The sequence below is a fragment of the Balearica regulorum genome, chromosome 27, assembly GCF_011004875.1.
Source record: "Balearica regulorum gibbericeps isolate bBalReg1 chromosome 27, bBalReg1.pri, whole genome shotgun sequence".
In the NCBI taxonomy this organism is placed as follows: domain Eukaryota; kingdom Metazoa; phylum Chordata; class Aves; order Gruiformes; family Gruidae; genus Balearica; species Balearica regulorum.
The window spans coordinates 4,429,709-4,448,248 of NC_046210.1; the positions used below are offsets into that span (position 1 = coordinate 4,429,709).

The 18,540-nt window shown below is 71.8% G+C and overlaps 4 protein-coding genes across 8 annotated transcripts; 3 read left to right on the forward strand and 1 right to left on the reverse strand.

Annotated features, from left to right (window-relative positions):
* Nucleotides 1-603: 603 nt before the first annotated feature.
* LOC142598306 (interleukin-36 receptor antagonist protein-like) lies at nt 604-2,236 on the reverse strand. Of its 3 annotated transcripts, XM_075736563.1 has the most exons (5): nt 2,032-2,236; nt 1,755-1,815; nt 1,565-1,653; nt 1,352-1,476; nt 604-961 (listed from the first exon to the last, which is right to left on the reverse strand). In XM_075736563.1, exons 1-5 carry the CDS (start codon nt 2,033-2,035, stop codon nt 623-625), a joined length of 618 nt encoding a protein of 205 aa, XP_075592678.1. In that variant the 5' UTR covers nt 2,036-2,236; the 3' UTR covers nt 604-622. The 3 variants fall into 3 exon arrangements, with proteins under 3 accessions (XP_075592678.1, XP_075592676.1, XP_075592677.1); XM_075736561.1 differs by lacking the exon at nt 2,032-2,236 and having other exon boundaries at nt 1,755-2,022; XM_075736562.1 differs by lacking the exon at nt 2,032-2,236 and having other exon boundaries at nt 604-921; nt 1,755-2,021.
* A 273-nt stretch (nt 2,237-2,509) lies between these two features.
* Nucleotides 2,510-4,340, forward strand: TMED4 (transmembrane p24 trafficking protein 4). Its single transcript, XM_075736559.1, has 5 exons — nt 2,510-2,696; nt 2,929-3,029; nt 3,551-3,676; nt 3,755-3,901; nt 3,999-4,340. The coding sequence occupies exons 1-5, from the start codon at nt 2,525-2,527 to the stop codon at nt 4,146-4,148; spliced, it is 696 nt and encodes a 231-aa protein (XP_075592674.1). The 5' UTR covers nt 2,510-2,524; the 3' UTR covers nt 4,149-4,340.
* A 298-nt stretch (nt 4,341-4,638) lies between these two features.
* DDX56 (DEAD-box helicase 56) lies at nt 4,639-9,417 on the forward strand. Of its 2 annotated transcripts, none has more exons than XM_075736764.1 (14): nt 4,639-4,727; nt 5,047-5,208; nt 5,441-5,607; nt 5,719-5,889; nt 6,473-6,563; nt 6,789-7,033; nt 7,401-7,523; nt 7,955-8,071; nt 8,179-8,273; nt 8,364-8,437; nt 8,526-8,615; nt 8,739-8,844; nt 9,006-9,103; nt 9,194-9,417. In XM_075736764.1, the coding sequence occupies exons 1-14, from the start codon at nt 4,665-4,667 to the stop codon at nt 9,272-9,274; spliced, it is 1,683 nt and encodes a 560-aa protein (XP_075592879.1). In that variant the 5' UTR covers nt 4,639-4,664; the 3' UTR covers nt 9,275-9,417. The 2 variants fall into 2 exon arrangements, with proteins under 2 accessions (XP_075592879.1, XP_075592880.1); XM_075736765.1 differs by having other exon boundaries at nt 5,447-5,607.
* Nucleotides 9,418-10,492: 1,075 nt separating this feature from the next.
* On the forward strand, nt 10,493-18,412 carry NPC1L1 (NPC1 like intracellular cholesterol transporter 1). 2 transcript variants are annotated; one of them, XM_075736663.1, is made up of 19 exons: nt 10,493-10,562; nt 10,791-12,328; nt 12,563-12,663; nt 12,758-12,930; nt 13,009-13,137; nt 13,229-13,411; nt 13,705-13,819; nt 14,187-14,314; nt 14,578-14,715; nt 15,045-15,134; nt 15,599-15,789; nt 15,867-15,994; nt 16,501-16,621; nt 16,713-16,768; nt 16,863-17,013; nt 17,112-17,343; nt 17,719-17,832; nt 17,935-18,097; nt 18,194-18,412. In XM_075736663.1, the coding sequence occupies exons 1-19, from the start codon at nt 10,509-10,511 to the stop codon at nt 18,337-18,339; spliced, it is 3,951 nt and encodes a 1,316-aa protein (XP_075592778.1). In that variant the 5' UTR covers nt 10,493-10,508; the 3' UTR covers nt 18,340-18,412. The 2 variants fall into 2 exon arrangements, with proteins under 2 accessions (XP_075592778.1, XP_075592779.1); XM_075736664.1 differs by having other exon boundaries at nt 17,775-17,832.
* Nucleotides 18,413-18,540: the final 128 nt, after the last annotated feature.

An 18,540-nucleotide genomic window follows, 5' to 3' on the forward strand; every position in this document is an offset into this window, starting at 1 on the left:
CGGGGACACGGAGCGATGGTGAAACACCACCTGGTTCCTCTGTCCTTTGCACACGTGTGTGCGTGTCCCATGATGCCCGCGGCCGGGACGTCCCCTGCGCCGTGTCCCCGTGGTCCTGCACACCCATGTCCCCGAGGTGCCACCCGCGTGTGTCCCATCCCCACAGACCCCCGAGCCCCGTCCCCACCGTGTGCCCACAGCCCCGGTGCCCGTGGTGCCCACGCGTCCTGTCCCCACGGTGCTGCACGCCCCGTCCCCGCTACGCCCGTGCACCTTGTCCCCGAGGTCCCACGTGCCCCGTCCCCACTACGCCGCGCGGTGCCGTGCCGTGCGGGACCGGCACCGGTTGGGGCGCGCCGGGCGGGAGGCGTCTGCCACCACCAAATCCGGGAAGGGGCCAAACCCGGGAGGCGCCCGGCTATGGGGCAGCCCCACCGGTAGCGTCACCCCCCCCCCCGGGGATGTCCCGTTCCCATCCCTAACGAGCCGGTGGCGCAACACCGGCCATCCCGCCGCGGTGACGCAGGCGCCGGGGGGGCCACCGCTCGCCCTGCCCTGGCCCGTGCCCGCTCCCCCCCCCGCTGCCCCCCACGGCACGGGGACCACGGTGTCCAGAGCATCTTTATTCCCAGGGGATACCACGGTCCGGGGGGGGGGGGGATGTCCCCATCCCCGGGGTGAGGATGTCACCGTCCCCGGGGACCAGGGGGTTCAGCAGAGCTGGAAGTAGAAGTCGAGGAGGTGGGTGGCATCGGGGTGCCGGGAGAGCCCCAGGGGCTGGTGGCCGCGTGCCGAGGTGCAGAGGAACCAGCCGGGGTTGGCGGCCGACTCGAAGCGCCACAGCCCGTCCTTGTAGGAGCGGAAGAAGGTGAAGGCGGCCGAGGCCGTGCCGGCGCGGGGCAGCTCTCTGATGTCGGCGTCCTGTGGCGGGCACCGGCGCCGCAACGTCACCGGCAGCCGGCTGGAGACGGGGTGACCGCACGCACCCAGATCTGCGGTGGTCCCCAGCCCTGCGGTGGCTCTGTCCCCATGGCGTCCCCCTCCCCGTGGCGTCCCGGCCCCACGATGCCCCATGCCTGTGATCCCCGTGGTGTCCCCGTCTCTTTCGTGTCCCCATCCCCATCCCCGTGGTGTCCCCATCCCCGTGACATCCCTGCCGTGTCCCCATCCCTCTGGTGTCCCCATCCCCATGGCGTCCCCATCCTTGTGGCACCCCCATCCCCATGGCATCCCTGTCCCCATGGTGTCCCCACCCCTGTAGCATCCCCATCCCCACAATGTCTCCATCCCTTTGGTACCCCTGTCCCCACGGTGTCCCCGTGGCACCCGCACCCCTCCGGTGTCCCCTGACCTGCAGCTGCAGGGTGGGCTGGCTGGCGGGGGGGCTGGCCAGGCAGCGGGTGCCATTCTGGATGCCCAGGATGACGGGCAGCCGGGCGGGCTCGAAGGCACGGTTGGGCACCCAGAACACCTTCTCTGCAGGGGACACACGGGGCCATCAGGGCACGTCTGACGTGTGTGCGTCCCCCCCCCCCGGCTCCGTGTCCCCGCGTCCCCACCTCACCTTCGAGGGCAGCGTTGGCCCCTTGCAGGTGCCCGGCCACCAGCTGGTCATTGCGCAGGTAAAGCGACTTCTGGTTGACGTCCCAAATCCTGCCGGGGACAGCGGGGACAGCGGTGCCCACCCTGACACCCCCCTCCCCACCCGAGCTGTCCCCCCATGGGTGCTCCCCCCCCCCCCCCACTTTACTCACCGATACTGGAAGACCGTGGTCTGCAGGGCGGGCGTGTGGCAGAGGGCGAAGCCTTCGGCCTCTGCGCAGAGGAAGAGGAGGGCGAGGGTGAGCGCGGGCTGGCAGGCCATGGCGCCCCGATGCCCGCCGCCCGTGCCCCCCCCCGCCTTTTAACCCCTCCCAAAATTTCCAGCCTGCGGAGGCGGGGGGCTGCCGGTGGCGCAATCTTCCCCGTGGTTCCGCTTCCCCTCCCGCCCCGCCGAGGCCCTTCCCCGGGGGTCTCCGGTCACCCGCTCACCCATGGGAGCCCCCCACCCCGGCCAAGCCCCGGGGCAGCAGCGGCTGGGAGGAAGGAAGGAAGGAAGGAGGTTGGTGATGGTGTTGCCACACTGCTGGAAGGGTGTGAAGGGTTGGCTCCGCCCCGCCGGAGGGCTCGGCACGGCCGGGGGTGGCGACCGAGGCCGATCATCCCGGGGGGGGGGACACGGGGACACAGCCGGGGGTCACCGGGCCCCTCGCAGCTGGCAGAGTCGGGCCTCGAACTGTCAACCTCAGCCCTGGGGGCGCGACGCCCTCCTCGCTACGCCACCGTGCGGGGCGCACTGCGCATGCGTGTCACTGTGGCAACGGCGCATGCGCAGTGAATCGACGCGGGCCGTCTCCGGGAACCTAGCGGGCACCCGTAGGTGTATCGTGGGGACCAGTGAGTGGCCGTCGGCGGGTAGCGCATGCGCGGTGTGGCGCGGCGCAGGAGAGGCGCATGCGCAGTGCGTGAGGCGATATAGCCGCGCATGCGCAGTGTGTCCCCCGCGGGGCGGGCCATGGCGGGCGGCGGGGCGCTGCGGGCGGCGGTTGCCGCTGTGGTGCTGGCGGCCTGGAGCGCCCACGGCCTCTACTTTCACATCGGCGAAACGGAGAAACGCTGTTTCATCGAGGAAATCCCAGATGAGACCATGGTTATCGGTGAGGGGTGCGGGAGAGGCCGTCCGGGGCTGGGGAGGGGGGTGAGGAGACTACCGGGGACCTGAGGGGGGGGCACCGGGAGGGGCCGGGGGGCAGTGGGGGGCTCCCCGAGGGGCAGGAGAGGCTCACGGGAACCGGGAGGGGCGGGCGAGGGGGGGATGAGGGGCCGGGCCTGGCTGGGGGTGCTGGGCCCGCTCCGACCCGCCGTCCCCGTCCGTCCCCCCCCCGCCAGGGAACTACCGGACGCAGCTGTGGGACAAGCAGTCGGAGTCGTTCCTGCCCTCCACCCCGGGGCTGGGCATGCACGTGGAGGTGAAGGACCCTGACGGCAAGGTGAGTGTCCCGAGAGAGCTCGGGCACCCCCCCGGCCCGGGGGTGGGGGTCCCCGGGGGGGCTGGGGCACCCTCTGACCCAGGGGTGGGGGTCCCTGGGGGGCTGGGGCACCCTCTGACCCAGGGGTGGGGGTCGCCGGGGGGGCTGGGGCACCCTCTGACCCAGGGGTGGGGGTCCCCGGGGGGCTGGGGCACCCTCTGACCCAGGGGTGGGGGTCCCCGGGGGGCTGGGGCACCCTCTGACCCAGGGGTGGGGGTCCCCGGGGCACATGAGGTGCCCCCCAGCCTGGGCAGGGTGTCCCTGGGGTGCCCGTGTCCTGGGTGTGGTGGGGTCTCTGGGGCAGGGGATCCCTGGGTGCCCCCCAGCTGGGGCGTGGGGTCCTTGGGGTGCGCGGGGCACCCACCAGCCTGGGCGTGGGGTCCGTGGGGTGCCCCACCAGCCAGGACAGGGGGGCCGTGGCCCAGGCGGGGGCTGTCCCGGTGTTCCCCCGGGTGGGTGACGGCGGCCGTGTCCCGGCGCAGGTGGTGCTGTCGCGGCAGTACGGCTCGGAAGGACGCTTCACCTTCACCTCCCACACGCCGGGCGAGCACCAGATCTGCCTCCACTCCAACTCCACCCGCATGGCGCTCTTCGCCGGGGGCAAACTGGTAACTGGAGGGGGGCCGAACCTGGGGAGGGGGTGTCAGCGGCGGCGGGGGTCCACTGATGTTCTGTTTGCCCCACAGCGGGTCCACCTGGACATCCAGGTGGGTGAACACACCAACAACTACCCCGAAATCGCCGCCAAGGACAAGCTGACGGAGCTGCAGCTCCGCGCCCGCCAGCTCCTCGACCAGGTCGAGCAGATCCAGAAGGAGCAGAACTACCAACGGGTGAGGAGGGGGCTCCGGCGGGGGGCGAACCCCCTTTTTATTTCCCCCACCTCACCGTGACTCTTCCTACATTTTATTTTTTTTCTTTGCCCGACAGTACCGGGAGGAGCGTTTCCGCATGACGAGCGAGAGCACCAACCAGCGGGTGCTGTGGTGGTCCATCGCCCAAACCATCATCCTCATCCTCACCGGCATCTGGCAGATGAGGCACCTCAAAAGCTTCTTCGAGGCCAAGAAGCTGGTGTAGCCCCCCCCCAAACCCTGGGGGAGCCCCCACGGCCCCCGGGGGGACCCCCTGCTGCCTGCCAGCACCCCGGAGGTGGTGGGCAGGGTGGGGGGGGGGGGGGGGGGGGCGCGGTCCTGCCTGCCGTGGGGGAGGGTGGGGGCCATCCCCTGCTGTGGCGTTTTGTGGGAAAATAAAGATTTTTTGGGGGGTCCCGATGGGGTTTGCTGGTGCTTTTTTTTGGGGGGGGTGATGGTGGGGTGGGGGTGGCTCTGGGGCAAGGGGGCTCAGGCGTTTGGCTGCCTGTCTGCAGTGGGTCGTGTCCGTGTCCGTGTCCGTGTCCGTGTCCGTGTCCGTGTCCGTGTCCGTGTCCGTGTCCCCCCCAGGACCGGGGGGGGGGTGTTGGTGTGTGCGAGCGCGCTTCGGCCTCCGCCGCCAGGGGGCGCTGTGGCGGCCCTGTGGCCGCTCTGGGCGTTCAGCGGAAGTGTCCGTGGGCGGGGACGGGGCTGGCGCAGGCGCAGTCGGCGGCGGGCGGCCAAGATGGCGGCAGCGGTGGCGGCGCCGGGGTTTGAGCACATGGGGCTGGACGGGCGGCTGCTGCGGGTGCGCGGGGGGCTGCGGGGGCTGCGGGAGGGGGATCGGGGACGGGGGGTGGGCGGCGGGCGTCAGCGTGCCCTTGGTGGTGGCGGGGAGGCCCTGAGGGCCGGGGCTCTGCGGCCCGCCGGAGGGAGGGGAGGCCGTGGCGGGCCCTGGAGGGGGGTGCGGGTGCGGAGGGGGCCGGCCCGCCAGGGTCCCTTGTAGAGCGGGAGACCTTGAGGGGCCGGGACTCTGGGGTCCCTCGGGGCGGGGGTGCTCCCCTCTGTGCCGGGGGGGCGCCGGGGAGCCCAGCCGGCTGGGACCCCCGAGGTGACGGACCCCACAGGCGGTGGCAGAGCTGGGCTGGGCCACCCCCACGGCCATCCAGGCCGAGGCCATTCCCCTGGCGCTGGAGGGCCGTGATCTCCTGGCCCGGGCCAGGACCGGTTCCGGGAAGACGGGAGCGTACGGGCTGCCCCTGCTCCAGCACCTCCTGCGCGTCAAGGAGGTGAGCGAGGCGGCGGGGGGCACGGCTGGGCACCGGGAGGGGGGCACGGGGGGTACGCGGGCGGGGCTGTGGGGCACACGGGCTCTGTGGGGTGCCTGGGTGTGGGTGGGCACCGTGGGGCAGGGCTGAGCGCTGCGGGGTATCGACTGGGGGGGGGACGCTGTGGGGCGCGGGGGGCACCGGGGCAGCTCTCCCGTGCGCCGGCGGTGACGGCGGCCGGGGGCACGGGCAGGCGCAGGCGCCCTCGGCGGTGGCGCAGGCGGTGCGGGCGCTGGTGCTGGTGCCCTCCAAGGAGCTGGGGCAGCAGGTGGTGCGCAGCCTGCGGCAGCTGGCGGCTTTTTGCGCCCGCGACGTGCGGGTGGCCGACCTCTGTGCCGAGACCGACCTCGCCGCCCAGCGGTAAGCTCACCCCCCCTCCCCCAAACACCCGGGTGTCGTGTGCGTCCCCCCCCCCCGCCGCCCCGTCAGGCGAGGGTGACGACAAAGGCGGGTGACGCAGCGTGTCACCAGGCCGGTGTTGATGGAGAAGCCGGACGTGGTGGTGGGCACGCCGGGGCGGGTGCTGGCACACCTCAGCGCCCGCAGCCTGAGCCTGCGGCACTCGCTGGAGCTGCTGGTGCTGGATGAGGCCGACCTGCTGCTCTCCTTCGGCTTCGGCGAGGACATCAAGTCCCTGCTGTGGTGAGGGACGCCCCGGGGGGACGGGGATGGGGATGTGGGGGGCAGTGCGGGGGCTGGAGAACGTGGAGGGGCACAGCTGGGGGTTTAGGGGGCACTGAGGGGCTGGGGGGGACTGCTGGTGGTTGTGGGGGGCACAGCTGGGGTCTTGGGGGGCACTGAAGGTTGGGGGGGGCATTGCCGGGGCTGGGGGGCACTGGTGGGGCTGGAGCACATGAAGGGTGCAACCAGGGGGTTGGGGGGCACTGTGGGTTTGGGGGGACACTGCTAGAGCTAGAGGGCACGGGGCGGCACAAACAGGGGCTCGGGGGCACTGCCAGGGCTGGAGGATTTGGGGGTCCGGGGTTTGGGGGGCACAGCCAGGGCAGGACAACTCGGGGGGGCACTCGCACAGCCGGGGGGGGGTTGGGGGGGCACTCGCAGAGCTGGGGGGGGGGGGCGTTTGGGGCACATTGCCAGGGCTGGGGGGCACAGTGGGGCTCAAGAGGGAGGAACTGGGCCAGGCCGGGTCTGGTGCCAAGGGCTCGGGGGGGCCCATCACCCCCAGCCACGGGGGGCTGGCTCTGAGCCCCCCCACGGCCCCCAGCCACCTCCCCAAGATCTACCAGGCGCTGCTCATGTCGGCCACCTTCAGCGCCGACGTGGAGGCCCTCAAAGAGCTGGTGCTGCACAACCCGGTGAGCTCGGGGGGCACAGGGGCAGCTTTGGGGGGGCCGGGGGGTGCACGGAGGGGGGGGAGATCTGTGGCGCGTGAGGGGGTCTGGCGTGGGCACAGAGACGGCGGGGGGGGACACCGGGACTTGGGAACGCGGCACCCGTAGGGGCACATTTTGGGGGGGTTGGGTAGGGGGTACAGCGGCCGCTGGGGCGCGTCTCCCCTCACCCCGCCGCGCCGGCTGCAGGTGACGTTGCGCCCGCCGGAGCCTCGGCTGCCGGGCAGCTCCCAGCTGCGGCAGTTCGCGGTGCGCTGCGGCACCGAGGAGGACAAGTTCCTGCTGCTCTGCGCCCTGCTGAAGCTGAGGCTGCTGCGGGGCCGGGCCCTGCTCTTCGTGAGCACCCTCGCCCGCTGCTACCGCCTCAAGCTCTTCCTCGAGCAGTTCGGGATCCCCGCCTGCGCCCTCAACTCCGAGCTGCCCGCCCGCTCCCGGTGAGGCCCGAGGGAACGGCGAGGGGCTCGGCCGGGGGTCGGGGGGACCCCTGGGACGGTCTGGAGGAGGGCGAGGGGGACAATGGGGCAACTGCGAAGGGCCGGGGGGTGACCCGGGGAGCAGGGTGACTGCTGGGGGGCTCGTGGAAGAAGATGAGGGGAAAGCGGGGTGCTGCCTGGGGACGAGGGGTGCCCGAGGGTGTCCCGGGTGTGCTGTGGGGTGCCCAGGGAAACAGGGTGCCCTTGGGGGTAAGGGGGGTGCAGGGTGCCTGTGGAGGAAGGGCAGGGGGTACCTGTGGGTTGGGGGGGCACGCCAAAGAGGGGTGCCTGCGGCGGGGATGCTGAGGGGCACGCGCCATGTCCCCAGGTGCCACGTCATCACCCAGTTCAACCGCGGCATCTACGACTACATCGTGGCCACCGACGAGGAGGCACCGGCGGCACCCGTGGGGCAGCCCCCACGCAAGAAGCGCAAGGGTGCTGCCCAGAGGTGGGACCCGTGGGTGCCACCGTGTCACCCCAGCCATGTCCCGCTGTGGCCGGGGGGGGGCTCAGGCCAGGGAATGTCACCCGGAGGTGCAGGGGTGCTTCTGCCCGGGGAGTCCCTGTCCCCCAGGGGGGCCCATGCCCACGGGAGGTCCCCGTGCCCTCAGGGGTGTCCTTGTCCCCAGGGGGTCCTGTACCCGCCACGTCCCCAAGGCGGGGGGGTGTTTCTCTTGCCCGGAGGGGGTTTGTCCTCATGCCTGTGCGGGTGTCGGTGCCCACAGTGTCTTTGTACCCACGGGGATCCCCTTTCCCAGCATCCCTGCGCCCACCTGAGTCTCTGTGTCCCAGATGTCCCCTCGCCCGGGGTGTCCCTATGTCCTTGGGGGTCCCTGAGCCACCCCAACATCTCGTATGTCCCCGTGCCCCCCCCCGCAGCAAAGGCAAGGACCCAGAGTACGGCGTCGCGCGGGGCATCGACTTCCAAAACGTGGCCGCCGTCATCAACTTCGACGTGCCGCCGACAGTCGATTCCTACATCCACCGCGTGGGCAGGTACGTGGGGACGCGGGGAGGGGACGTGGGGGGTGCCCATGGCGGCCAGTGGCCCCCCCCCCCCCCGGGGCGGGCGTCCCACCACCGTACCCCCTCCGTGTCCGCAGAACGGCGCGCGCCGACAACCCCGGCACGGCGCTCACCTTCGCGCTGCCCGAGGAGCAGGACGGCCTGGCCCGCATCGAGGACGCGCTCGCCGCAGGTCAGGGGGACCCTGTGTCACCTCGGGGGGTGGCAGCGGGTGCCAAGGGACATCGGGGGGGTGTGGGGGTGACCCCGTGTGTGTCCCCAGAGAATGGCGAGTCGATGCTGCAGCCCTACAAGTTCTCCATGGAGGAGATCGAGGCACTGCGCTACCGTTGCCGGGTAGGTGGGCGCCGGGCAGTGCCGGGGGGTGCCGGCGGCACCAGCTGGAGGGGGGATGGGCTCTGAAACCCCCCCGTGTCGCCCCCAGGACGCCATGCGCTCCGTCACCAAGCAGGCGGTGAAGGAAGCCCGGCTGCGGGAGATCAAGGATGAGCTGCTCAACTCGGAGAAACTCAAGGTACCTCCCGGTTCCCGGCAGGCTCCTGGGGGGCAGGGGGCAGCGTCTCGGGGGGGTCCGCGGGCAGCATGAGGTGGGTACCAGGTGCTGCCAGCCCCCCCCACCCCGATTCTCCCCTCCCAGGCGTACTTTGAGGACAACCCCCGCGACCTGCACGTCCTGCGCCACGACAAGCCCCTGCACCCCGCCATCGTGAAGCCTCACCTCCGCAACGTGCCCGAGTACCTGGGTACGGCCCCGCGCCCACCGCTGCCGGGAGAAAAGGGGCGGGATGGGGACCCTGGGGTGTAGAGGCAGAACGGTGCCGGGGGGGTGGGGGGGACACGACGTGGGGACGGGGACACCCCCGGGGCTGCCGGCACCCTCTTACCCGCTGCTCTCTGCCCGCAGTGCCCCCCAGCCTCCGCGGCATCGCTAAACCCAACCTGAAGAAGCGCAAGTGGCTGCGGGTGCCGCGCACCGGTGCCGGCCGTCGTGGCAGCTCGACGGTGAGTGTGGGACGGGTATGGAAGGGCCCCCCCCGTCCCCCCCGTCCCCCTCGCTGCCTGGGAGCCTGACGCTGTTTTTTCTTTCTCCAGTCCCGTGGCACCGGCAACCCATTGCAGAGCTTCAAGTACGCCCGCCACGGTGCCAAGCGTCCCGCCGCGCCGCCCTCCTGAGCCCGCCGCTGCCCCACGGACTGCGCCCGCACCGGGGGGGGCGGCACCGCAGCTGCCTCGCAGCCCCCTCCCCGAGGTTCGGGGTACCCCCGCGCCGTACCCCGTGGGGCGGTTGTGCCCAATAAAGGTGTCAAGGGACTGTGCCAGGCGTGTGCCGCGTCGTGCTGTTGCCTTGCCGGGCTGCGTGCGGTTCCCCCCCTGCGGCTACGTGACGGGGGAAGGTTGGTGACGCAGAGGCGGGATGCGGCGTCTCCCGCTGATGCCGGGCAAAGGTGCCAGGGCGTTATCGTCCCCCCCTTATCGAGGCCAGGACTGTACAGGGGCCATAAACTGGGACAAGGACGCAGCGCGGGGGTGGCACTGCCAGCTTTGGCGGGGGGCTCGGGTCCTCTCCGGCGCCCCGCCGCCCCTGTGCCGGCGTTGCCGTGAGCCCGGCGGCCCGGTATGTCTTGCCGTGGAGCTGGCACCGCGCCTCGGGTGCCGCTTGGCCGGCGCTCGTGTGCCACCCGGCATGCCCAGGTTCACCCGGCCCTGCCCCGTGGCGTGCGAGGCAGGCGTTACCCGCTGCGGTGCCCCTATCGCCCGTCGAGGCATTTTATCGAGGTTACGGCATCTTATCGGGGGGCCGCAGCTCCGGTCCAAGGCTGCCCGCCTGCCCGCCCTGAGCCCTTCCCAGCACCGGGGCGGAGGGTTCTGGCACTGGCACCCCGCCGCGGGCACGGCAGCCCCACTTCAGTGACGGCAGAGGTTTTACCGCCCGCATGGCGGGGACGGAGCTGGTTTCTCTTTCCCCCTCGCTCCCGGCGGCCTGGTGTCCCCGCTGGCACTGCCGAAGTGCCCGTCTCCCCGGTGCCAGGCTGCCGGGGTGAGGTTCCCACGCCTGGCACGGCCCCTCCGCTTCCTCCTCCGCCCTGCGAAACCCGTGGCCCCCTCGGGGCGTCCCGGGTGGGTGCGGCACCAAAACTCCCCCTTTTCCAGCCTAAACCGCGGCTCTGCCGGGGAGGCGAGGTGCCCCTCGGGCAGGGGGGCACTGGGACACCTCCCCGGCGGGGATGCGCCGGCTGGCAGCGGTTATCGATCGGGGTTAATGATCACAAGGGCTTTACAGCTCCGCCGAGGGCTGATTGGCTTCGGTGCCGTCAGGCCAGAAGACCTCACCGGCGGCGGGCAACCGCCCAGGGGATGTGGGGTCTTATAGGGGCCGGGCAAAGCCGGCGGCAGCCTTTTGCCCAGGATGCCGGCCTCCGTGGCGCTGGCCGGCGCGGTGCTCTGCGCCCTCCTGGCGCTGGTAGGTGCTGGGATTTGGCACGGCTCGCGATGCCGGGGAGCCGGGAAGCGGTGACCGCTGGTGGCAACGCCGCGGCGGCGCCGTGGGGTGAGGCTCGGCGGGACAGGGGGTGGCAGAGCCGGGGGGACGCCGGCGCGGTGCCTGTCAGGCGCCGTTCGGGGGAGCCGGGTTTGGTGCCCCACGGGCCGGGGTGCTGCCCGCTGACCCCCCCCCCTCCGACCGCCGCAGGCTGCGCCGTCGTTGACTCCCATCCACCGCGCCGGTTACTGCGCCTTCTACGGGGAATGCGGTCGCAACCCGGAGGTGAACGTCTCGCTGGTGCCCTCCAAAGTGCCGTGCCTGTCCAACCAGCCGGCGCAGGTGGCCACGGGCACGGTGCTGGCGCTGCTCCGCTCCGTCTGCCCCGAGCTGGTGCGGGGGGACAACGAGACGACGTGGGTTTGCTGCTCCCTGGCGCAACTCACCTCCCTCCAGCTCAGCGTGGCGCTGTCCGGCGCCGTCCTCTCCCGCTGCCCGGCGTGTGCCAGGAATTTCGCCAACCTCTACTGCAACAACATCTGCAGCCCCGACCAGAGCCTCTTCACCAACGTCACCCGCGTCGTCAACTACACCACGATACAGGGCACCACCAAGCTCGCCGTCGTGGAGTACCAGTGCTTTTACCAGCAGGATTTTGCCGACGCCTCTTTCACTTCTTGCCGGGGCGTCCGGTTACCGGCCACCGGCGGTTACGCCATCGATACCATGTGCGGGCGTTACGGCGCCCGGCTCTGCACCACCCAACGCTGGCTGGATTTCCAAGGGGATAAAAACAACGGTTTGGCACCGCTGCAGATCGACTTCCAGCTGGTGCCGAACGGCACGCAGCCCGGCGATGCCATCGTGCCGCTGGGCGGGCAGGCCTGGCGGTGCGACCAGGCTCTCAGCGACCAGGAGCAGCCTTGCTCGTGCCAGGACTGTGCCGAATCCTGCCCGCCGGTGATCGCCCCCTCCGGCCCTCCGCCCCCCTTCCGCCTGGGCAACGCCGACGGCGCTTTGGTCCTCTGCGGGCTGCTCTTCGGCCTCCTCGCCCTCATCTTCATCGTCGCCTTGATGTGCCGGTGCCAGCGGTCTAAGAAGGAGGCCACGCTGCAGCCGGCACCGGCACGTGCCACCGGCTGCTCGGCGTGCCTCGGCGACGTCAGCCACCGCGTCCTGGCGAGAGCTTTCCGCTGGTGGGGCACGCTGGTGGCCGGGCACCCCGTGGTGGTGCTGGTGGTGGCGGCGGTGCTGGCGGGTCTTTTGTCGGCCGGTTTGGTGACCCTGCGTCTCACCACCGACCCGGTGGAGCTGTGGTCGGCGCCGGGCAGCCGCGCCCGGCAAGAAAAAGCGTTTCACGACGAACACTTCGGGCCTTTCCTCCGCACCAACCAGGTGATCGTGACGGCACCGGGCCGGCCCAGCTCCAGCTACGAATCGGTGGTGTTGGGTGCCAAAAACTTCAGCGGGGTGCTGTCGGAGGAGGTGCTGCGGGTGCTGCTGGAGCTGCAGGAGCGGCTGGCGGCCACCACGGCGTGGGCACCGGTGTCGGGCAGGGAGGTGACGCTGAGCGACGTCTGCTACGCCCCGCTCAACCCGACGCAGCCCGGGCTGGGCGACTGCTGCGTCAACAGCGTCACCCAGTACTTCCAGAACAACGGCACCCACCTGGCCATGACGGCCACCCAGATCGACGGCAAGGTGACGGGCACCGTTGACTGGCGCGACCACCTCATCTACTGCGTCAAGTGGGTGCCGCTCCCCGGGGACGGGAACAGGGAGTGTGGGGGGGTGTGGGGTTGGGGGGATGCCCGCAGGGTGCTGGGCACGGCACGGTGCGCGTGGGGTGCTGAGTTTTGGGGTTGGGGTGATATCTGTGAGGCACCCAGCGCGGCACGGTGCCCATGGGGTGCCACAGCAGGATCGGGGCGGGCGCAGGGACGGGCACAGCCCCCTCTCACCCGGCGCCGTGTCCCCACCAGCTCCCCGCTCTCCTTCAAGGACATCACGGCGCTGGAGCTGAGCTGCATGGCCGAGTACGGCGGCCCCGTCTTCCCCTACATCGCCTTTGGCGGCTACCCGGGTAAGCGCCGGGCATCGCCGGGGCGGGTGGGTTGGGTGGGCACGGCGGGTGGGCTCGTGTCACCCCGGGGACGTGACCCACTGCGTCCCCGCAGGCTCCGAGTACACGGAGGCGGAGGCGCTGATCATCACCTACTCCCTCAACAACTTCCCCCGCGGGGACCCGCGCCACGAGTGGGTGCTGAGCTGGGAGCAACGCTTCCTCGAGGTGGTGGGCGACTTCCAGCGCACCCACGGCCCCAACCTCTCCGTCACCTTCATGGCCGAGGTCAGGCGCCCACCGGCCGGCTGGGTGGGGGGCACCCTGGGGTGCCCGGCACCCCCTCACCCTTCTGCTTTCCGGCAGCGCTCGCTGGAGGATGAGATCAACCGCACCACGGGGGAGGACATCCCCGTCTTTGCCGTCAGCTACCTCGTGGTCTTCATCTACATCGCCCTGGCGCTGGGCGAGTACACGGCCTGGCGCCGCGTCCTGGTACGAGGCGGGGGGGGCGGTCAGGGCGGTGCCGGCACCCTGGGGTGCCCCTCTGGGTGCTGAGCGGGTGCCTCCCCCCACCCCGTCGTAGGTGGAGTCGAAGGTGACGCTGGCGCTGGGGGGCATCGCCGTGGTGCTGGGCGCTGTCTTCGCCTCCATGGGGCTCCTGGCGCTGCTGGGGTTGCCGTCGTCCCTCATCATCCTCGAGGTCGTGCCCTTCCTCGTCCTTGCCGTGGGCGCGGACAACATCTTCATCTTTGTGCAAGAGTACCAGGTCGGTGGGCACAGGGGGGCACAGGGACACCCTGGGGAACAGGGGTCCCCAGCGGGGCACTTGTGGGATTGGGGGGGTGTCCCCGTGGGGGAGGTGGGCACCCTTGGGTGGGGGTGTCCCCCCCAGGGTGCGGTGGCACGGGGCACCCATGGGCGCAGGGTCCCCAAAGGGGCGCAGCGGCCCCGGCTGCGCACGTGGCAGCACCCCCAGGCTGGGCGGCGGGTGGCTGTGCCGGGTGCCCGGGGTGGGGTGACCCATGGCGGGCACCCCCTCCCCACCGCCCCCACCAGCAGCAGTCGCAGCGGGAGCCGGACGAGACGCGGGAGCAGCACATCGGGCGGGTGCTGGCGCAGGTGGCACCCAGTATGCTGCTCTGCAGCCTCTCCGAGGTCATCTGCTTCTTCCTGGGTGAGCGGGGGCACGGGGGGGGGCATGGGGACATGGGGGCACAGGGACGTGGGGGGCACAGAGTGGGCACGGGGACGTGGGGGGCACGAGAGACGCTGGGGGCTCAGGGGGGGCACGGGGACGTGGGGGACATGGGGGGCACAGGGACACGGGGGGGGCACAGGGACACGGGGGGGCACAGGGACACGGGGGGACACAGGGACACGGGGGGGCAGAGAGGGTGCGGGGGGGACATGGCCGTGGCACACGCAGCAGGCACAGTGCACACACACACCCCCCCCAGATGTTGTGCACCCACTGGGTGCAGCGGGTGCTGGGGGCAGGGGGTGGGTGCGGTGTGGGGGGTGCTGATGCCGGGTGCCCGCAGGCGCCCTCTCCTCCATGCCCGCTGTCCGCACCTTCGCCCTCACGGCCGCCGTGGCCATCGCCTTCGACTTCCTCCTCCAGATGTCGGGGTTCGTCGCCCTCTTGGCCCTCGACGCCCGGCGGCAGGAGGTACGGCGCATGGGGGGGGGACCGAGGGGTGCCCAGGGCGGGTACAGGGTGGGCATGGGGCACCGTGGGTGCGAGGACACCCAGGACAGGCATGGGGTGCCCGAAGTCCTCGGGGTGCCCCAGATGGACACGGGGTGCCCGTGCACCCAAGGCTGTTGGGGTTGGCACGGGGTGCCCAGGGACCCCGGGGTGGGCAGGGGACGCCCCCTCTGGGGGCGGGGGGGGCCGTGCCAGGCCCCGTGCCAGCCCCTCGCTGCCCGCAGGCCGCCCGCTTCGACCTCTGCTGCTGCTGCGGGATGGACACGGAGGGTCCCGCGGGGCCGGGCGCCCGGCTGCTGCGCCCGCTGCTGCGCCGCTGCTACACCCCCCTGCTGCTGCACCGCCTGGCGCGCCCCGTCGTGGTGAGGGGGGCTGGGGGGGGCCAGGGGGTGTGGGGGTCCTGGGGGTGTGGAGGTCCTGGGGGGTCCTGAGGCGTGTCGAGGCGTCGGGGGGTCCGGGGGGATGGGGGAAGATGGGGGGTGCTGGAAGGTGGGGGGGGGCTGAGGAGCTGGAGGGGGGACACGGGACAATGGGGACATGGGGGGGTGGGAGACAGCGGGGTGTGGGGCTCGGGGCACCTCTGGAAGGGTCCAAGGGCACACGGAGGGGTTGTGAGGGGCTTTGGGGGTCCCGGGGGGCCCTGAGGGGTCCCTGGGGGTCCCGGGGGCTTTCACGGGGGTGCTGCTGGCAGGTGCTGCTCTTCCTCTTCCTGGCCTGCGCCGGGCTCTACCTCACGCTGCAGGTGCCCGTGGGGCTGGACCAGGAGCTCGCCATGCCCAAGGTGGGGGGACACAGCAGGGCGCCTGGGGCCGCACGGGGACAGCCCTGCGGGGGGTGCGGGGGGTGCGGGGGGTGCTGCGGCTCTGCAGGGATGCTGGGGCACAGCGTGGCACCGTGTGGGCACAGCACGGCCCGCCCCGGGGGTGCACGGGGGTGCTACGGCCCCGAACAGGGACACATGGGGACAGCGTGGCACCTACAGGCGCGTTGTGTCAGTGTGTGTCCCCCCCCGGGCCATATGTGCACGGCTCCATATGGGGGGGGGGGTCCATACGGGGCTGCCGTGGCTCCCTATGGCACCGCAGAGGGATGCGCAGGGGTGGTACGGCCCCGACAGGGACACCTGGCACAGGACCCCGTATAGGGCCAGCGTGGGGCTGGCGTCACCCACCCGGGGACCACCAGCGCCTGCGGGTGCCGTGGGTGGGTGCCCACCCCCTGGCTGACGGGGCGGGTGCCCCCCAGGACTCCTACATGCTGCAGTACTTCGCCGCCCTGAACCAGTACCTGGCGGTGGGGGTGCCCACCTACTTCGTCACCACCGGCGGCTACAACTTCTCCTCCTCGGCCGGCACCAACGGCATCTGCTCCAGCGCCGGCTGCGCCAACAACTCCCTCACCCAAACCATCCAGTACGCCACGCGCTTCCCCAACGTGTGAGTGCGGGGCGGGGGGGACGCGGGGCGGGCGGGCGGCGTCCTGCGGGGCTCCTGCCAGCCCTGCCTCTGCCCAGGTCCTACCTCGCCATCCCCGCCACCTCCTGGGTGGACGATTTCCTGGACTGGCTCAACCCCACCGGCCGCTGCTGCCGCATCCACCGGTTTGGCAACCTCAGCGGGGAGTTCTGTCCTTCCACCAGCAGTGAGTGGGCACCGAGGCGCTGGGGGGGAGACGCCGTGGCGGCCACTGGGGCACGTGGGGGTCTACACCGCAGTGGCCGTTGGGTGTACGCTGGGTGCCCACCATGGTGGCCACAAGGGGCACATGGGGGTCTACGCTGTGGTGGCCACTGAGCGTGCGCTGGGTGTCCATCATGGTGCCCGTTGGGTGTACGCTGGGTGCCCGCCACGGTGGCCGTTGGGTGCACGTAAGGTCCCCGCTGTGGGTGTACGTTGGGTGCCCACCGGGTGGACGCTGTGCTGCCCAGTGGGTGCTCGCTGGGCTCCCGTTAGGTGCGGGCACGTGCGTACGTTGGGTGCCTGTACTGGTGCCCGTTGGACACCCACCATGGGTCCCACTGGGACACCACTGGGATCCCACTGGGGGTCCATTGGGTGCCTGTTGCAGTGCCCCTTGGGGGTCTGCTGGGTGCCAGCTGTGGTTCCCGGCGGGTGTCCCCGGGGTGCTGAGCGCGGCTGTGCCCGCAGGTGACCCCAGCTGCCTCGGGGGGCAATGCCTGAACACCACGCGGCGCCCGACGGTGGAGGAGTTTGAGCGGTTCCTGCCCTGGTTCCTCCACGACCGCCCCACCCTGCAGTGCGCCAAGGGGTAGGTGCAGCCCGGGGCGGGGGGGAGCACCCACGTGGGGCACCAATACACGCTCCGGGTGCCCCCCTCACCCCTCGCTCCCTCCCCGCAGCGGTCTGGGCGCCTACGACACGGCGGTGAGCATGGACGCCGACGGCACCGTCCTGGGTAAGCGCAGGGTGGGTGGTGCGGGGCGAGGGGGCACCCGAGGGTGCCCGGCTGACCCTCCTCGCCCCCCTTCCACCCCCCCCCCCTCCGTCAGCCTCCCGCTTCATGGCGTACCAGCGCCCGCTGCGCACCTCCCAGGAGTACACGGCGGCGCTGCGGGCCGCCCGCGCCCTGGCCGAGGAGATCACCACCAACCTACGGCAGGTGCCCGGCACCGACCCCGACTTCAAGGTCTTCCCCTACACGTAAGCACCTGCCGTGGGTCGGGGTGCTCCGCTGGGGTCGGCGCGGGTGCTCGGTGCCCGTATCGGTGTGCCAGCGCAGCGGTGACGCTCCCCGGCAGGGTGACCTACGTCTACTACGAGCAGTACCTGACGGTGGTGGCCGAGGGCGTCGTCACGCTGGCGCTCTGCCTGGTGCCCACCTTCGGCGTCTCCTTCCTGCTGCTGGGCATGGACCTGCGCTCCAGCGCCGCCACCCTCCTCACCATCACCATGATCCTGTTGGACACCGTGGGCGCAATGGCCCTCTGGGACGTCCCCTACAACGCCGTGGCCCTCATCAACCTCGTCGCGGTGCGGGGCACGCGGGGTGGCACGGGGAGCTGGGGCACACGGGTGGCACGGTGACGTGGGACACACAGGTGGCATATGGGGTGGCTGTGGGGGTACGGGAGGCAGCAGGACCTGGGACGCGCAGGGTGACACAGGGACAGAGCAGCCCAGGACGTGCAGGGTGGCACCAAGGACTGGGAGGTCGGATGGCACGGGGACACGAGGGGTGGCACGGGGGCTCGCAAGGGGGCACGGGGAGCCGGGACACGCGAGGCGACACAGGGACACAGGGCCGGCAGGGTGGGCGCCCACCGCCCTGCCCGGCCCCGGGCACCCCGCCGTGCCAGCCCCAGGGAGCACCCGTGGGTGCCCCTGGGTGACAGCCCGTCCCCGCAGGCCGTGGGCATCTCGGTGGAGTTCGTGTCCCACCTCACCTGCGCCTTCGCCCACAGCACCCAGCCCAGCCGGGTGGAACGAGCCACAGAGGCCACCGTCAACATGGGCAGCAAGGTGGGCACGGGGCGGGGGGCGACGGCCGCGGGGGCCCCTGGCCTCCCTGGGGACGGGAGGGACAGGGTGACCCGGCTGTCGCTGACCCCGTCCTGGGCGCAGGTGGTGGCCGGGGTGGCCATGACCAACCTGCCCGGCATTGTGGTGCTGGCCTTCGCCAAGGCCCAGCTCATCCAGATCTTCTTCTTCCGCCTCAACCTCATCATCACCCTGGTGGGGCTGGCCCACGGCCTCGTCTTCCTCCCCGTCCTCCTCAGCTACATGGGTACGACCCCCCCGTCCCCTCCCCGCGGCAATGCCCTGTCCCCGATGTCCCCCTGCCCGGGAGGCAGCCTGGCACCGTCCCCTCTTGTCCCCACAGGACCCAGCCCGCGGGTGCCGGCGGGGGACGCGGCGGGGGACACGACGGGGGACGCGGTGGCCGGCGCGGAGCAGGGTGCGGGGCTGGCCCTCAGCAACCCCTGCTTTGAGGACAAGGACAAGGCCACGGTCCCCGGGCAGGGCTGAGCCCCGCTGCCCCTCGCCGCCCCCTCCCACCGCTGCTTTTTCTACTGCTGTCGTATTTAAACTGGTTTTCTCAGATTCCAGACTGGGTTTAACTGGGACAGGCTGAGGTGGGGGGGACAGGGGCATTGTAGAGAGAAACCGCACCTCGGCTCTGATGCGTCACAGGGGGACGGGACGCGTGGGGCGCTCGGGCACCACAGG

Excerpts from the sequence above, each read along its gene's own strand:
- NPC1L1 (XM_075736663.1), top strand. The coding sequence starts at position 10,509 with ATGCCGGCCTCCGTGGCGCTGGCCGGCGCGGTGCTCTGCGCCCTCCTG. Across the intron at positions 12,664-12,757 it reads CGCCTTTGGCGGCTACCCGG|GCTCCGAGTACACGGAGGCG; the intron begins GTAAGCGCCGGG and ends GCGTCCCCGCAG. Across the intron at positions 16,622-16,712 it reads ACCCTGCAGTGCGCCAAGGG|CGGTCTGGGCGCCTACGACA; the intron begins GTAGGTGCAGCC and ends CCCTCCCCGCAG.
- DDX56 (XM_075736764.1), top strand. The coding sequence starts at position 4,665 with ATGGCGGCAGCGGTGGCGGCGCCGGGGTTTGAGCACATGGGGCTGGAC. Across the intron at positions 6,564-6,788 it reads AGCTGGTGCTGCACAACCCG|GTGACGTTGCGCCCGCCGGA; the intron begins GTGAGCTCGGGG and ends CGCCGGCTGCAG. Across the intron at positions 8,072-8,178 it reads TACATCCACCGCGTGGGCAG|AACGGCGCGCGCCGACAACC; the intron begins GTACGTGGGGAC and ends CCGTGTCCGCAG.
- TMED4 (XM_075736559.1), top strand. The coding sequence starts at position 2,525 with ATGCGCAGTGTGTCCCCCGCGGGGCGGGCCATGGCGGGCGGCGGGGCG. Across the intron at positions 2,697-2,928 it reads AGATGAGACCATGGTTATCG|GGAACTACCGGACGCAGCTG; the intron begins GTGAGGGGTGCG and ends CCCCCCCGCCAG. Across the intron at positions 3,677-3,754 it reads TCTTCGCCGGGGGCAAACTG|CGGGTCCACCTGGACATCCA; the intron begins GTAACTGGAGGG and ends TTTGCCCCACAG.
- LOC142598306 (XM_075736561.1), bottom strand. The coding sequence starts at position 1,864 with ATGGCCTGCCAGCCCGCGCTCACCCTCGCCCTCCTCTTCCTCTGCGCA. Across the intron at positions 1,654-1,754 it reads ACCACGGTCTTCCAGTATCG|GATTTGGGACGTCAACCAGA; the intron begins GTGAGTAAAGTG and ends TGTCCCCGGCAG. Across the intron at positions 1,477-1,564 it reads GGCCAACGCTGCCCTCGAAG|AGAAGGTGTTCTGGGTGCCC; the intron begins GTGAGGTGGGGA and ends TGTCCCCTGCAG.